The 17293-nt window shown below is 43.3% G+C and overlaps 1 protein-coding gene across 9 annotated transcripts in view; it reads left to right on the top strand.

Moving 5' to 3' along the window:
• Positions 1–17293, top strand: part of specc1la (sperm antigen with calponin homology and coiled-coil domains 1-like a) — a 282720-nt gene that overhangs the window by 205235 nt on the left and 60192 nt on the right. For 7 of the 9 annotated variants that reach the window (XM_063031671.1, XM_063031670.1, XM_063031672.1 and 4 more), the window contains 2 exons: positions 5009–5168; positions 11375–11477. In XM_063031671.1, coding sequence (XP_062887741.1) covers positions 5009–5168; positions 11375–11477 — 263 coding nt within the window. The remainder of the gene's footprint in view (positions 1–5008; positions 5169–11374; positions 11478–17293) is intronic. The other 2 variants (XM_063031676.1, XM_063031677.1) reach the window with 1 other exon arrangement.

Below are 17293 nucleotides of genomic sequence, written 5' to 3' on the forward strand. Positions count from 1 at the left end.
CGATAAAATAGGCCATAGTTGGCATGGTTTCCTCAAGGGAGAATACTACCTGACAAACCTGTTGGAATTCTTTAAAGAAATAACAAGCAGGATAGACAAAGGAGAACCGATTGATGTTATACTCTTGGATTTTCAAAAGACCTTTGCAAGGTGCCTCACATGAGGCTGCTTAACAAGCTACGAGCCCATGATATTTCAGGAAAGATTCTAGCAAGGATAAAGCAGTGGCCGATTGGCAGGAGGCAAAGAATGGAAATAAAGGGAGCCTTTTCTGATTGGCTGTTGGTTTCTAGTGGTGTTCCACAGGAGTCTGTGTTGGGTCCGATTCTTTTGATATTATATGTCAGTCCTTCTGCAGCCTACCTGTTTCCTCAACACTACCTGCCCCTCTACCAATCTTGGTATCATCTGCAAACATGGCAACAAAGCCATCTATTCCACCATCCAAGTCATTGATATACAACATAAAACGCAGTGGTTCCAACACCAACCCTTACGGAACACCACTAGTCACTGGCAGCCAGCCACTCGTTTTATTCCCACTCCTTGCCTCCTACCAATCAACCATGCTAGTAACTCTCCTGTAATACATGTGTACTTAACTTAGTAAGCAGCCTTATGTGTGGCACCTTGTCAAAGGCCTTTTGGATGTCCAAATGTACAATATCTACTGCATCCTCTGTATCTATCCTACTCATAATCTCCTCAAAGAATTCCAACAGGTTTGTCCTGCAAGAAAACCCTGCTGACTTTGTCCTATCTTGCCATGTGTCACCAAGTACTCCAGAGCCTCACCTCTAACAGTTGACTCCAGCATCTCCCCAGTCACTGAGCTCAGGCTAACTTCTCTTCAAGCTCACTTCTCTTCCCTCACACCCTTCAACATCTGGCACACTGCTAGTGCCTTCCAGTGAAAGCTAATACAAAATACTCACTTAGTCCATCTGCCATCTCCTTGCCCCTCATTATTATTTCTCCGGCCTCATTTTCTAGAGCTCCTATATCCACTCTCAATTCTCTTTTTTTTATATACTTGAAGAAGCTTTTACTATCCACTTGGATATTGTTTGCTAGCTTGCTTTCATATTTCATCTTTTCACTCCTAATGACTCTTAGTTGCTCTCTGTAAGTTTTTAAAAGCTTCCCAATCCTCTGTCTTCCCACTAATTTTTGCTTTATTGTCTGCTGTCTCTTTTGCTTTTACATTTAGTTGGACTTCCCTGTACTATTTTGTTGTACTATATTGCCATTTGAGTATTTTTGTTTTTGGAATACATCTATCCTGCACCTTCCTCATTCTTCTCAGAAACTCACGCCATTGCTGCTCTACTGTCATCCCTGCCAGCAGCTCCTTATGATTTACTTTGGCCAACTCCTCTCTCATACCACTGTAATTTCCTTTACTCCACTGAAACACTGCTACGTCAGACTTTACTTTCTCCCTGTCAGATTTCAAGTTGAACTCAATTATGTTGTGATCACTGGCTCCTAAGGGTTCTTTTTCCTTAACCTCCCTAATCACCTCTGATTCATCACATAACACCCAATCCAGTATAGCTGATCCCCTAGTAGGCTCAACGACAAAGTGCTCTAAAAAGCCATCTCGTAGGTATTCAACAAATTCCATTACCAAGCTAATTTTCCCAATTGACCTGCATGTTGAAACCTCCCATGACTATCATAGCATTGCCCTTTTGATGTGCCTTTTCTATTTCCTGTTGTAATCTGTGGTCCACATCCCAGCTATTGCTGGGAGGCCTCAGGATCATTTTACCCTTGCAGTTTCTTACTCAACCGAAAAGGATACAACATTTCTGATCCTATGTCACATTTTTCTACTGATTTCATGCCATCCTTTACCAGCAGAGCCACAGTACCCCCCTGCCTAACTTCCTATCCCTGCGATACAACATGTAACCTTGGACATTTAGCTCCTAACTACAATCATCAGTGATGGCCACAACATCATATCTAAAAATTTGTAATAGTGCAACAAGATCATCCACCTTATTTCTTACACTCTCTGCATTGAAGTATTACACTTTTGAGTACTGTATTTGCTACCCATTTTGATTCCCTAACGCACTGATACTCAACCTGCTGGCTGCAATTTTGTCCTATCATCTGCCTGCCCATCCTGACATCTTTGCTTTTTTAGCATCCGTCCTATCCTGAGTCGCTTCACTCCGGTTCCCACCTCCCTGCCAAATTATTTTAAACTCTTCCCAACAGCTCTAACAAACTTGCCCATGAGAATATTGTCCTCCTCGGGTTCAGGTGCAACCTGTCAATACCTCCTCCAGAAGAGATTCCAATGATCCAAGAACCTGAAGCCCTGCTCCCTGCACCAGCTTCTCAGCCACACATTAGTCTGCCAGATCATCCTGTTTCTACCCTCACTGGCACGTTGCGCAGGCAGCAATGCTGAAATTACCCTGGAGGTCCCACTTCTCAGCTTTCTGCCTACCTCTCTAAATTCTCTTTTCAGGACTCCTTATTTTCCTTCCTATGTCATTGGTACCAATATGTACCAAGGCATCGGCTGCTGTCCCTCCCTCTCCAAAATGTTGGGGGCGCGATCCAAGATGTCCCTGACCCTGGCACCTAGGAGGCAACATACCATTCAAGTGTCCCATTCACCTCCACAGAATCTCATGTCTGTTCCCCTGACTATTGAGTCCCCTATCACTACCTCTTCTCTCTCTTTCCCTTCTTCACCATGGACCCATGCTCAGCGCCAGTTACCTGGTCTCTGTACCTGGGAGATCATCCCCCACAACAGTATCCAAAACAGTATACTTATTAATGAGAGGTATGGCCACAGAGGTGCTCTGCGCTAACTGCTTATTCACATTTCCATTTCTCATGACTAGTCACCCAGCTACTCACTTCCTGCAACTTAGGGGTGACTACTTTTACGTAAATCTGATTGATTATCTCCTCACTCTCCTGTACAAGCTGAAGGTCATCCAGCTGCTGCTCCAGATAGCTAACACAGGTTTCAAGGAGCTGCAGCTGGATGCACTTCACACAGATGTAGTTCTCCGGGTCTTCCAGGCCTCCAACATCCGGCATGAAGAACACACAGCAGCCATTTACTGCACTAGGTACAGTCAGAGGTCAGAGAGAACCTTAACAGACAGTTACCCAGAGCCAATACCTCTTTCGAGCTAAATCCTCCTTTGAGCCAAAGCCTGACACTGCTACTGTCACCACAGGCCGACTCCCAACAATGTCTGCCCCACTTGTCCCTTCTGTGCTTTTAAACAAGCGTCGCCAATCTGCGAGAAACCTCGGTCGCAGTGGCCTATCCCTGCTGCTGATTGGGCTGCCAGAATTTCAAGAGGACTGTAACAGGGGTCCCCAACCTTTCTTGCACTGCAGACCGGTTTAATATTGACAATATTCTTGCGGACCGGGGGTGGGGGGAGGTGTTCAAGTAGGGCTAAACTCACCTGAACATGTCTTTTACAGTTAGGGTTGCCAACTTTCTCACTCACAAATAAGGGACGAAAGTAGCAGTCAAATACGGATCACTTGGGTTTACCCCGAGAAAGACTACCATGACCATGAAGCCTTGTGTGGGCACCTGTGTGCACATGGGCGTACGTGCCGATTTTTTCCCCACAAATCGGTTGTGGCTTAATCTTCCCGACTACACTGTACATACATTATTTCTACTTTATATAGGCTGTGTATTTATCATATCATTCCTGCTTTTACTGTATGTTAGTGTTTTTTTTAGGTTTTATGTGTTATTTGGTATAATTTGGTAGGTTATTTTTTGGGTCTGGGAATGCTCAAAAATTTTTCCCATATAAATCAATGGTAATTGCTTCTTCGCTTCACGTCATTTCGGCACGAAAGGTTTCATAGGAACGCTCTACCTTAGCGGGGGAAATACGGGACAAGGGCAGTCCCGTATGGGACAAACCAATTTAGCCCAATATACCGGATGTCCCGGCAAATACGGGACAGTTGGCAACCCTATGTTCAAGTCCAACAGTGCGTGACAGGGAATGAGGAAAGGTGTAGCTGACTCGTATCGTTTCCTCACAGCCAGGTAGCACATGCTTTGCTATAATAGTCCAGTGCTTGGGGACCACCGGACTATAATATAAAAGCAAGGATGTAATGTTGTGACTTTATAAAGCACTGGTGAGGCCTCACTTGGAGTATTGTGAACAGTTCTGGGCCCTTATCTGAGAAAGGATGTGCTTACATTAGAGCGGATCTTTGTGATATTGTGCCTTTGAGATTGCCCCCAGAAACTCTAGTCATTGTTGTTCTTCTATCATCCCCGCTGGTGTCCCCTTCCAACCAACTTTGGTCAACCCCTCTCTTGTGCCTCTTTAATTCCTTTTACTCCACTGTAATTCTGATACATCCGATTTTAGCTTCTCCTTCTCAAACTGCAGCGTGAGTTCTATCATATTATGATCACTGCCTCCTAAGGCTTCCTTTATTTTAAGCTCTCTAATCAAATCTGGGTCATTACATGACACCCAGAATTGCTGTTCCCCTCGTGGGATCAACTCAGGTTGCTCTAAAAAGCACCTTGTAGGCGTTTTACAAAATCTCTCTTGGGATCAAGCACCAACCTGATTTTCTCAATCTACCAACATATTGAAATTCCCCCATGACTATTGCAACATTGCCCTTTTTACATGCCTTTTTTTCTCCTGTTATAATTTGTACTCCACATCCTGGCTACTGTTTGGAGGCCTGTATATAACTCCAATACTCCAATCAGGATCTTTTTACCCTTGCACTTTCCCACAAACCTGTTAAGCCAAAGCCACTCTTAACACTGCCCACGTACATAATTGCCACATCATCAATGCCCAATCTGTTCAAACCCTGCATCTTTTTATTGGCCCTTGCTAATTAACCCTAGTTACTATTATCCCAAGCAATCTCCTGCTCTGCAGACAAGTTCCAACAGGCTCTGCTCACCTTTTAAAACTGGTGCCATGTCTTTGTCATGTTTTTAACTTTCTTCCTGCAGTGTCTCGAAGAAGCAGTGAGGAGATTAAACGTGATCTGACAGTCACAGATAGCTCCTCTCCATCATCATTGATGGGGATGACTACCACCTCACCACAGTTGTCCTTGACATCCTCATCCCCTACAGCTTCAGTAACGCCAACTGCACGTAGCCGCCTCAGGTAAAAATCTTTCAGCATTAATGTTTATGCTAAATCTGATACAGTGATTGAACAGTGTAGTTAAGATAATTTTAACCAAACAATGTCAGGGACAGTGGTCATAGAGACGTAGAGCAACATAGCACAGAAACAAGCCTATCTAGTCTGAGCCAAACTGTGATTCTGCCTAGACCCATTAACCTGCACCTGGACCATAGCCATCCGTACCTCTCCCATCCATGCACTTATCCAAACTTAACTGTTGCAATCACATCCGCATCTTCTACTAGCATTCTCATACCACCCTCTGACTGAAGAAATTCCCCTTAGGTTCCCCTTAAATATTTCACCCTTAACCTGTGACCTCTACTTTTAGTCTCACCCAACTTGAGTGGAAAAAGGACCTCTATGTGATCTCTTCTCATTCTTCTACATTCCATGGAATAAAGTCCTAACCTTTCCCTATAATTGAGGTCCTCAAGTCCCAGCAATATCCTTGTAAGTGTTCTTTATACTCTTTCAATTTTATTGATAACTTTCCACTCGGTGGGTGATCTGGAGTAACTAGCTGCAAGTCACTTTAATTCTCCTGCTCTTGCTCCCACTCTCACGAACCTAAGCTCAAGGAGCGACATGTTACTTTCTGGTTTGCGCTCAACAGTTGCTAGCTCGGTGCACAACCCAGCATGGATGGAGAGCATACAAGGGGCCAGCTGGATTTGAACTCGGGACTATTTGCCTCAAAGTCTGATGCTGATGCCACTACATCACAGGCCAGCTATAACCCTCCCTGAGCAGCATACTCCAGGCAGCTAATATTCAGTGTGTGTGAAAAAAAATTTCCTCACAATCTCCTTTAAACTTACACTCTCAACTTAAATCTATGCCCTCCAGTATTTGACATTTCCACCCTATCTATGCCTCTCATAATTTTATATCTAACAGATGATGCTCCTGAAAAAACAATCCAAATTGGCCAACTTCTGCTTAAAGCAAATATTTTTCAATCCAAGTAATGTCCTTGTGAGCTTCTTATGAACCTTCTCCACATTCATCCTCTAATATGGCAACTGGAACTGCACACCAGATTTGGCCTGGCTGAAGTTTTATAGAGCTGCAGCATGCCAAATTGTATACCTAATGCCCTAACCGATGAAGGCCAGTATGCTCTATGTCTTCATTACTGCACTATCTACTTTCTGTTACCACTTTCAGGACTTACACTCCATCTGTACATCATTGATCTTGCCATTTCTTGTACATTTACTCTAGCTTTAGACACTTCTGCAGAGTGGGAAAGCTTGCCTTATCTATTCCTCTCATTATTTTGTACACCTCCTTAAGCCTTCTGCACCCCACGGAAAATAAACTCAGCCTATCCAGTCTCAAAACTAAAGTGCTTCAGCCCCAGCAACGTCCAAGTGAATCTTATGCAACCTCCCTGGATCATCGTGTTATTCCTTCTTGATTAACTTACATACCTGGGATGTCATCTTTGGGATCCTTGGGCTCATACACCGAAGTTCCTTTGTTGCTCAATCTCCCAGGTTCCCACCATTCAATGTTGTTTGTCCTCCCAAAATGCTTCACCTCACACTTGTCAGGATTAAATTTTACTGCCTCAATCACCCTGCAGCTGAAGACAGTTTCCTCACTATCAACAGCACCAGCAACTTTTATGTCATCTGCAGACCTACTAATCAAATCTTTCACATTCACATTAACGTATTTAATATGCAGTAAAAGTTCACAGGCTTTCATCAGAGAAACAATCCTCCACCATCACCCTTTAGAGAACATTTAATTGCTGATTATTTCAGCTGTAGAGCCACAAAATCTGAGGCTGAATTTTCCATAGAACCATAGAACATTACATCACAGAAACAGGCCTTTTGGCCCTTCTTGGCTGTGCCAAACCATTTTTCTGCCTAGTCCCACTGACCTGCACCTGGATCATATCCCTCCATACACCTCTCGTCCATGTACCTGTCCAAGTTTTTCTTAAATATTAAAAGTGAGCCCGCATTTACCACTTCATCTGGCAGCTCATTCCACACTCCCAGTGTGAAGAAGCCCCCCCTAATGTTCCCTTTAAACTTTTCTCCCTTCACCCTTAACCCATGTCCTCTGGTTTTTTTCTCCCCTAGCCTCAGTGGAAAAAGCCTGCTTGCATTCACTCTATCTATACCCATTATAGTTTTATATACCTCTATCAAATTTCCCCTCATTCCTCTACGCTCCAGGGAATAAAGTCCTAACCTATTCAACCTTTCTCTGTAACTCAGTTTCTCAAGTCCCGGCAACATCCTTGTAAACCTTCTCTGCACTCTTTCAACCTTATTAATATCCTTCCTGTAATTTGGTGACCAAAACTGTACACAATGCTCCAAATTCGGCCTCACCAGTGCCTTATACAACCTCACCATAACATTCCAAGTCTTATACTCAATACTTTGATTTATAAAGGCCAATGTACCAAAAGCTCTCTTTACAACCCTATTTACCTGTGACGCCACTTTTAGGGAATTTTTGTATCTGCGTTCCCAGATCCCTCTGTTCTACTGCACTCCTCAGTGCCCTACCATTTACCTTGTATGTTCTACCTTGGTTTGTCCTTCCAAAATGCAATACCACACACTTGTCTGCATTAAACTCCATCTGCCATTTTTCAGCCCATTTTTCCAGCTGGTCCAAATCCCTCTGCAAGCTTTGAAAACCTTCCTCACTGTCCACTGCACCTCCAATCTTTGTAACATCAGCAAATTTGCTGATCCAATTTACCACATTATCATCCAGATCATTGATATAGATGACAAATAACAATGGACCCAGCACTGATCCCTGTGGCACACCACTAGTCACAGGCCTCCACTCAGAGAAGCAATCCTCCACCACCACTCTCTGGCTTCTTCCATTGAGCCAATGTCTAATCCAATTTACTACCTCTCCATGTATACCTAGCGACTGAATCTTCCTCACTAACCTCCCATGCGGGACCTTGTCAAAGGCCTTACTGAAGTCCATGTAGACAATATCCACTGCCTTCCCTTCATCCACTTTCCTGGTAACCTCCTCGAAAAGCTCTAATAGATTGGTTAAACATGACCTACCACGCACAAAGCCATATTGACTCTCCCTAATAAGTCCCTGTCTATCCAAATACTTGTAGATCCTATCTCTCAGTACTCCTTCCAATAATTTACCTACTACTAACGTCAAATTTACCGGCCTATAATTTCCCTTTTTTAAATAGATTAGATTAGATTATGAGGACACGCAGTCTTCTTTTATTGTCATTTAGTAATGCATGCATTAAGAAATGATACAATGTTCCTCCAGAATGATATCACAGAAACACAAGACAAACCAAGACTAAAAAAACTGACAAAAACCACATAATTATAACATATAGTTACAACAGTGCAAAGCAATACTGTAATTTGATAAAGAACAGACCATGGGCACGGTAAAAAAAGTCTCTTGAAAGTCCCATCATCTCACACAGATGGTAGAAGGAAGAAAAACTCTCCCTGCCATGAACTTCCAGCGCCGCAAACTTGCCGATGCAGCACCCTGGAAGCACCCGACCACAGCCGACTCTTGAGTCTGTCCGAAAACTTCGAGCCTCCGACCAGCCCTCCAACACCGAGCACTATCTCTGCCGAGCGCTTCGACCCCAACCCCGGCCTCGGCAATAGGCAAAGCTGAGGATTTGGGACCTTCCCCTCCAGAGAGGTTCTCGATCGCACAGTAGCAGCGGCAGCGAAGCGGGCATTTCAGAAGTTTCTCCAGATGTTCCTCCGTGCTTCTCATGTCTGTCTCCATCAAATCAGGATTGTTCACAGTACCTACTTACAAATACGATATCATTTTGGAGCGGCCGCGCGCGCTGCGTTGCGCCATCTTCTCCTCCCCTCAGAACAACGTGAACTGTCCTCCAATCCTCTGGCACCTCACCCGTAGATACCAACTTGTTAAATATATCTGCTAGGGCCCCTTCAATTTCATCACTATTCTCCTTCAAGGTCCTGTCAGGTCCTGGGGATTTATCTACTCTGATTTGCGTCAAGATAGCAAGCACCTCCTCCTCCTCAATCTGTATAGGTTCCATGACCTTACTACTTGTTTGCCTTATTTTCATTGACTCCATGCCAGTTTCCTTAGTAAATACAGACACAAAAAACCCATTTAAGATCTCCCCCATTTCTTTTGGTTCCATACATAGCTGACCACTCTGATCTTCAAGAGAATCAATTTTATCCCTTACTATCCTTTTGCTCTTAATATACCTGTAGAAGCTCTTTGGATTATCCTTCACCTTGACTTCCAAAGCAACCTCATGTCTTCTTTTAGCCCTCCTGATTTCTTTCTTTGCACCTTTTGCACCTTTTATACTCCTCAAGCACCTTATTTGCTCCCTGTTTCATATACACGTCATACATCTCTCTCTTCTTCTTTACCAGAGTTCCAATATCCCTTGAGAACCAAGGTTCCTTATTCTTATTCACTTTGCCTTTAATCCTGACAGGAACATACAAACTCTGCACTCTCAAAATGTCTCCTTTGCAGGCCTCCCACTTACCGATCACATCCTTGCCAGAGAACAACCTGTCCCACTCCATGCTTTTTAGATCCTTTCCCATTTCTTCAAATTTGGCCTTTTTCCAGTTTAGAACCTCAGCCCGAGGACCAGATCTATCTTTATCCATGATGAAGTTGAAACTAATGGTGTTATGATCACTGGAACCAAAGTGTTCCCCTACACACACTTCCGTCACCTGTCCTAACTCGTTTCCGAATAGGAGATCTAATATTGCATCCTCTCTAATTGGTACCTCTATATATTGATTTAGAAAACTTGCCTGAACACATTTTATAAACTCTAACCCGTCTAGACCTTTAACAGTATGGGAATCCCAATCAATATGTGGAAAATTAAAATCCCCTACTATCACAACTTTATGTTTCCTGCAGTTGTCTGCTGTCTCTCTGCAGACTTGCTCCTTCAATTCTCGCTGACTGTTGGGTGATCTATAATACAACCCCATTAATGTGGTCATACCTTTCCTGTTTCTCAGCTCCACCCACATGGCCTCTGTAGACAAGCCCTCTAATCTGTCCTGCCTGAGTATTGCTGTAACATTTTCCCTGACTAGCAATGCCACCCCCCACCCTTCATTCCTCTGCCTCTATCACGTCTGAAACATCGGAACCCTGGAACATTAAGCTGCCAGTCCTGCCCCTCCTGCAGCCAGGTTCCTTTGTTTCATTGATAAGTGTACGTACAGTGTGTGGCTATCATTAATTAAGTCCAATTGGCATATAGTGAATCAACTATGATTACTCCCTGGGGTGTCAATGTACTCTCTTGAGTAAATGCCCAGTTTTGAAGATCATTCTTCTTCCTAATGGAGATCAGTTTTGCCCACAGGAGGCATCTCCCAGTTCCTGAATAAAAATGACAAGATCGTACAGAGTGTAGTCTCTGTGTTCCTGGGATAGATTATTCACAGTTGACATCTGTCTATTCTCTGATAACAACATCCTGGCCTCAGGTTACAGTTAGCAGAGTTCTAATACTGGCTGTCTGAGACTGTGGAGAGATTTTGAACAGCTTTCGCTTGTGACTGCGTGGGAACTGTCATGTACGTTTTGCAAGATGTATTTACCACAACTTTCAGCTTGCAGCAGTTATCATGAGCTGACTGGAGTATGCAAGCAACCAAGTGCTGCTCCCATCTTGTTCTTGGTTCTCACTGGTCTCCATTTCTGCAATAAGAGTGAACAGAGGTGAAACTTTGGTCTCATTGTAAGTCAGCAGTTCTGATATGTTATCCGAGTTACAGGGTTCATAACAGAGTTTGTTCGTGGTTTGTCGGTTAAAGTAAATAGTTATACTCTTCTTAAATCCAATCAGAGTTGATATACTTCCCAGCTTTTAAACTGGCAACTATTGATATACACAAAATTCTGATGGAATTCAGCATGTCATACAGCATCCATGGAAATGAAAACAAATAGTCGACGTTTTGGGCCCAAGACCTTTCTTCAGGATGACTTCTTGGCCCAAAATGTTGACCTTTTTCTTCATTTCCATGGATGCTACCTGATCTGCTGAGTTCATCCAGTATTTTGCATATATTGGTTCGGATTTCGAGCATCTGCAGGATTTCTAAAATTTCTATAATTAACTATTGATCTGCAACTATTGATATATTTTATACAAGGGAGGAGAGAAAAGATCCGTTGTCAGCATTGGCTCGTGAATATGGTGGCTCCAAGAGGAATGCACTTCTGAAATGGTGTCAAAAGAAGACAGAAGGTTATCAGGTAAGTGAGGAAGCACAACAAGAGGAAGGTTTTTGTATGTGTGTGGAGTTATGATTCAGGGAAAGTGCTGATTCTAATTGGTGAACACTGATTATCTCAAAACTCTAAAAAAAAATTACTTAATAGCATTTCCTGCCGAAGGGTTTCGGCTTGATACATCAACTGTACTTCTTTCCATAGATGCTGAGTTCCACCAGCATTTTCTGTGTGTTGTTTGGATTTCCAGCATCTGCAAATTTTCTCTTGTTTGTGATTTTATTAGTTATTCAGATTAGTATTAGTTATTTTTAAAACGGCTAATTGAACGATACCCACTCATGGAGTAGTTAGCTCTCAACAGGAAAGATGGATAAGGCAGTGACTGATTGGCAGGAGGCAAAGGGTGAGAATAAAGGGAGCCTTTTCTGGTTGACTTCCGGTGACTAGTGGTGTTGCATAGGGGTCTGTAGTGGGACCAATTCTTTTTATGTTACATGTCAGTGACATGGATGACAGAATTGATGGCTTTGTTGTTGCATACAATACGAAGATAGGTGGAGGGGCAGCCAGCTTTGAGGAAGGAGAGAGGCTACACAAGGACTTAGACAGATGAGGAGAATGGGCAAAGAAGTGACAGATGGAATAGTGCCAGGAAATGTATTGTCATGCACTTTGGTAGAAGAAATAAAAGAGTAGACGATCTCCTAATTGGGGAGAAAATTCAGAAACTGAGGTGCAGAAGGACTTGGAAGTCCTTGTGCAGGATTCCTTAAAGGATGAATTGCTGGTGGAGCCTGTGGTAAGGAAGGCAAATGCGATGTTAGCATTCATTTCAAGAGGAGTAGAATATAAAATCAAGGATGTAATGTTAGTCATACTTTATTGATCCCGGGGGAAATTGGTTTCGTTACAGTTGCACCATAAATAATAAATAGTAATAAAACCATAAATAGTTAAATAGTAATATGTAAATTATGCCAGGAAATAAGTCGAGGACCAGCCTATTGGCTCAGGGTGTCTGACCCTCCAAGGGAGGAGTTGTAAAGTTTGATGGCCACAGGCAGGAATGGCTTCCTATGACGCTCTGTGTTGCATCTCGGTGGAATGAGTCTCTGGCTGAATGTACTCCTGTGCCCGACCAGTCCATTATGTAGTGGATGGGAGACATTGTCCAAGATGGCATGCAACTTGGACAGCATCCTCTTTTCAGACACCACCGTCAGAGAGTCCAGTTCCATCCCCACAACATCACTGGCCTTACGATTGAGTTTGTTGATTCTGTTGGTGTCTGCTACCCTCAGCCTGCTGCCCCAGCACACAACAGCAAACATGATAGCACTGGCCACCACAGATTCGTAGAACATCCTCAGCATCGTCTGGCAGATGTTGAAGGACCTCTGTCTCCTGAGGAAATAGAGATGGCTGTTGAGGCTTTGTAAAACACTGGTGAAGCCTCACTTGGAGTATTGTGAACAGTTATGGGCCCCTTATCTTAGAAAGGGTCAGGTCACTCGTCTGAGTGCTACTAGTACCATGTGACCCAGTACCACCTGTCGCACGGTCGGGTCATCGGTGACTAAACCGGCTCCCCCACCAGGGCTTGCCTGGTGAGGAGGGTGACTAGACACCCTGCAGGATGAAAAACAAGACCTGTCAAAGGGCGGATGAACCCTCTCATAGGGTCAATGGCCATCTAGCAAACACATGCTGTGAAGCGCAGAAAGGGCATCCCTTGCTTCGAAGCTTGGTCTGGCCATTCACTGCAACAGAACTTCCCCCAACTGTCTTGGACCCCACCGTGCCGCTGGATCAGGGATGGGATGTCGAGAGGGTGGGTCTGCACCTGTGCAACTCCCTAGTCGCCTAAAATCCACTCACGCACACGCTGTTCCTTTCTGAGGAGTGGGGTCACCCCACGAACTGACTGAAAGGAACCATCATCATCCTATGGGATGAATAGCCGGAGACAGAGAGAGAGATCTTAGAAAGGATGTGCTGACACTGGAGAGAGTGCAAAGGAGGTTCACGAAAATGATTCCAGGATTGAATGGCTTTGCCATGTGGAGAGTGTTTGATAGCTCTGGGCCTGTATTCACTGGAAGTCTGAAGAATAAGGGATGACCTAATTGAAACCTATCGAATCTTGAAAGGCCTTGAGAGGGTGGATGTGGAGAAAATATTTTCTATGGTGCGAGAGTGTAGGACCAGAGGACACAGCCTCAGAATAGAGGGGTGTCCTTTTAGGATGAAGATAAGGAGAAATTTCTTTATGTATGTTTAAGGCAGAGATTGATAGATTCTTGATTGGTCAGGGCACGAAAGGGTATGGAGAGAAGACAGGTAAATGGATCAGCAATGATATCTGGATAGGCCAAATGATGAAATTCTTTTCCTATATTTTATGGTCTTATGGTCTCCTGCCTTTGACCAATTAACATGAAGTTTACAAATATATGATGATAATTTTGAGGTATTTTCTTATTTGGCAATAATAGCATGAAATTGTGTCCAGATCTGGTCACCTCACTATAGGAAGGATGTGGAAGCATTGGAAACAGTACAGAGCAGATTTACCAGGATGCTGCCTGGTTTAGAAAGTGTGCATTATAATCAGAGATTAAAGGAGCTAGGGCTTTACTCTTTGGAGAGAAGGAGGATGAGAGGAGACCTGATAGAGGTGTACAAGATAATAAGAGGAATAGATAGAGTGGACAGCCAGCGCCTCTTCCCCAGGGCACCACTGCTCAATACAAGAGGACATGGCTTTAAGGTAAGGGGTGGGAAGTTCAAGGGGGATATCAGAGGAAGGTTTTTTTACTCAGAGAGTGGTTGGTGCATGGAATGCACTGCCTGAGTCAGTGGTGGAGGCAGATACCCTAATGAAGTTTAAGAGACTACTAGACAAGTATATGGAGGAATTTAAGGTGGGGGCTTATATGGGAGGCAGGGTTTGAGGGTCGGCACAACCTTGTGGGCCGAAGGGCCTGTACTGTGCTGTACTATTCTATATTCTATGAAATAGACACTCCTGGCCTTGAGCCATGCCATCCAGCAACCCCCAACAACCCAAATTTAACCCGAACCTAATCAAGGGAAAATTTACAATGACCAGTTAATCTACCCGGTACATCTTTGGACTGTGGGAGAAAACTGAAATGCCCGGGGAAAACCCACGTATTCCACGGGGAGGACGTACAGACTCTTTACAGATGACACCAGAATTGAAATCCGATTTCGAATAGCATCATACAAACACTGCACTACAATTGCAGCTGTATTAGACCATAAGGAGCAGAAGTAGGCCATTCAGCCCATTGAGTATGTTCTATCATTCCATCAAGGCTGAATCTGGATACCAGTCAACCCCATACACCTGTTTTCTCGCCATATCCTTTGATGCCGTGACCGATCAGGAAACTATCAACTTCCACTTTAAATATATGTATGGACTTGGCCACACCTCTGTCTGTGGCAGAGCATTCCACAGATTTATTACTCCCTGTCTTAAAAAAAAACTCCTCCTTACCTCTATTCTAAAAGGTTGCCCCTCAATTTTGAGGCTGTGCCCTCTAGTTCTGGATACCCCCACCAAAAGAAACATCCTCTCCACATCCATCTTATCTAGTCCTTTCAACATTCGGTAGGTTTCTATGAGATCCCGTCACGTTCTTCTAAACTCTAGTGAGTACAGGCCTAAGAAATGATGGTAATATAAGCAGTTGGACTAAAACTCAAAGAGGAGTTAGACAGGGATGCGTTGTCTCACCAGAATTATTTAATATCTATAGTGAAATGATTCTCAGAGAAATAGAAGACCTAGATGGGATAAAAATTGGAGGGATGATCATCAACAATATAAGATATGCAGACAATACCACCCTAATAACAAGTGCTGCAGAAGACCTACAAATCCTCCTGGACAAAGTAGTACAAACAAGTGCAGATTTTGGTCTAACCATCAACTGTAAAAAAAACCAAATGTATGGTAATATCAAAACAGCAGGATACTCCCAAATGCGAATTGTACATCGGTAACCAAGACGTTGAACGAAAGAGCAGCTTTAATTACCTTGGTAGCTTTATATCACAAGGTGCTAGAAGTAAAGTAGAAATAAAAAGAATTACCATTGCCAAAACCAACTTCCAAAAAATGAAACCCATTTTTACCAACAGACACGTTTCTATGACAACAAGGCTTAGGCTACTTAAATGTTACATCTGGTCAATCTTGCTGTATGCTTCCGAAACATGGACTATAACACCAGAACTCCAAAGAAACTTAGAAGCAACAGAAATGTGGTTTCTTAGAAGAATGCTGAAAATATCATATAGAGATAGGATAACTAACGAGACAGTACCGTAATGTGCCCATATAAAAATATCTTTAATGAGAACATTAAATGAGAGGAAACTTAATTTCCTGGGCCATGTCATCAGAAAGGGAGAAATAGAATGCCTGTACTATGCTGCAGAGTTAGAAATGGGCTATTTGGATGTGAGGACAGGGTGGGAGTTTGCATCAAAAGTAGTGAAACATTTGAGTTCTGTGCTGCTGCACCAGTACATTTATCAAGTTACTGGTACAGGTTGAGGAATGGGGCCTGAGCAGAGCTGGAATAAGATCTACTCCACAGATCCCAGAAAGGTGCATGTGCTGCTGGGCCTGTACAGGTTACCAGAGCCATGGATTTAGTTTCAAGAAAATGAATCTAGTTGAAGGAGAAATTGTTCCATGTGAGAAAGAGATAAACCAAAGGAATGAGACCATAAGGCACTGAGCATGATTAGCCCATTCAGCCCATTGAGCCTGCTCTCCCATTTCATCACTGTAGATCCATTTCCCTCTCGACCCCATTTTCCTGTCTTCTCCCTGTAACCTTTCAAACCCTGACTAATAAAACCATAAGACATAGGAACAGAATGAGAGTGGTGGCAAAGGGGAACGGATTCAAGGAAGAACTGGGACTCAAAACATCCTGACATGGGATGGAGGTGTAGAGTGTTTGAGCATCCTTCTAAACATGAGCTCGTTCGGACCAGGAAGCTTGAAACGGAAAGTGATGGAGGCATTAGAGATATCATGGAAGCAAGTCAGAAACTCTTGGGAAGGAAAAATAAAAAGAGGAAGACTGTTAAATAGGACAGACCAAGTTGAAAAGGTAGGTCTACCTGTTTGTGGATCTTGGGGTTAAAATAGAAACGGCTGAGGCAAGGTTCGTGGACTATGAGTCAAGAGGCTGCAGAGGAAACCTTTTGATAGTTAAGGAGATAGACGCTGATGTTTTTAGTTATCTCCTATGATACTGAAAATTTCATAGATTTCAAGAGGCTGACTTCAATTTGAGAGGGAGAAGCATGTATCAGTATCGCAATGGAATAAAGGGAATTGAAGGGGCCTGAGAGAGGAGTTTGCCAACTGGATTGGAGGAGGATACTGGGGAGGATGATGGCAGAGCAGAAATGGCTGACATTTCTGGGAATAGTTCATAAGGTGCAGGATAGATATGTCCCACGGAAGAAGTTGTTCTCAAATGACAGGGGTAGGCAACCGTGGCTGACAAGGGAAGTTAAAAACTACAAGAAAGTCAAGAAAGGGGCATATAAGGTAGCAAAAGTGAGTGGGAAGTTGGATAATTGGGAAACTTAAAATCCAACAAAAGGCAACTAAAAAAACCAATAAGAAGGGAAAAGATGAAATATGAAGGCAAACTAGCCTAGCCAATAATTTAAGTATCACGTTGGATGGAACTGATTAAAGGTCACATGGAGACGAGTCTGATATCTTTGTTGAGGACTGATTGATTGGAATCAGAAAAGAAATAGACAAAAGAGATAAC

The sequence above is a fragment of the Mobula hypostoma genome, chromosome 23 (genome assembly GCF_963921235.1).
Source record: "Mobula hypostoma chromosome 23, sMobHyp1.1, whole genome shotgun sequence".
Lineage (NCBI taxonomy): Eukaryota > Metazoa > Chordata > Chondrichthyes > Myliobatiformes > Myliobatidae > Mobula > Mobula hypostoma.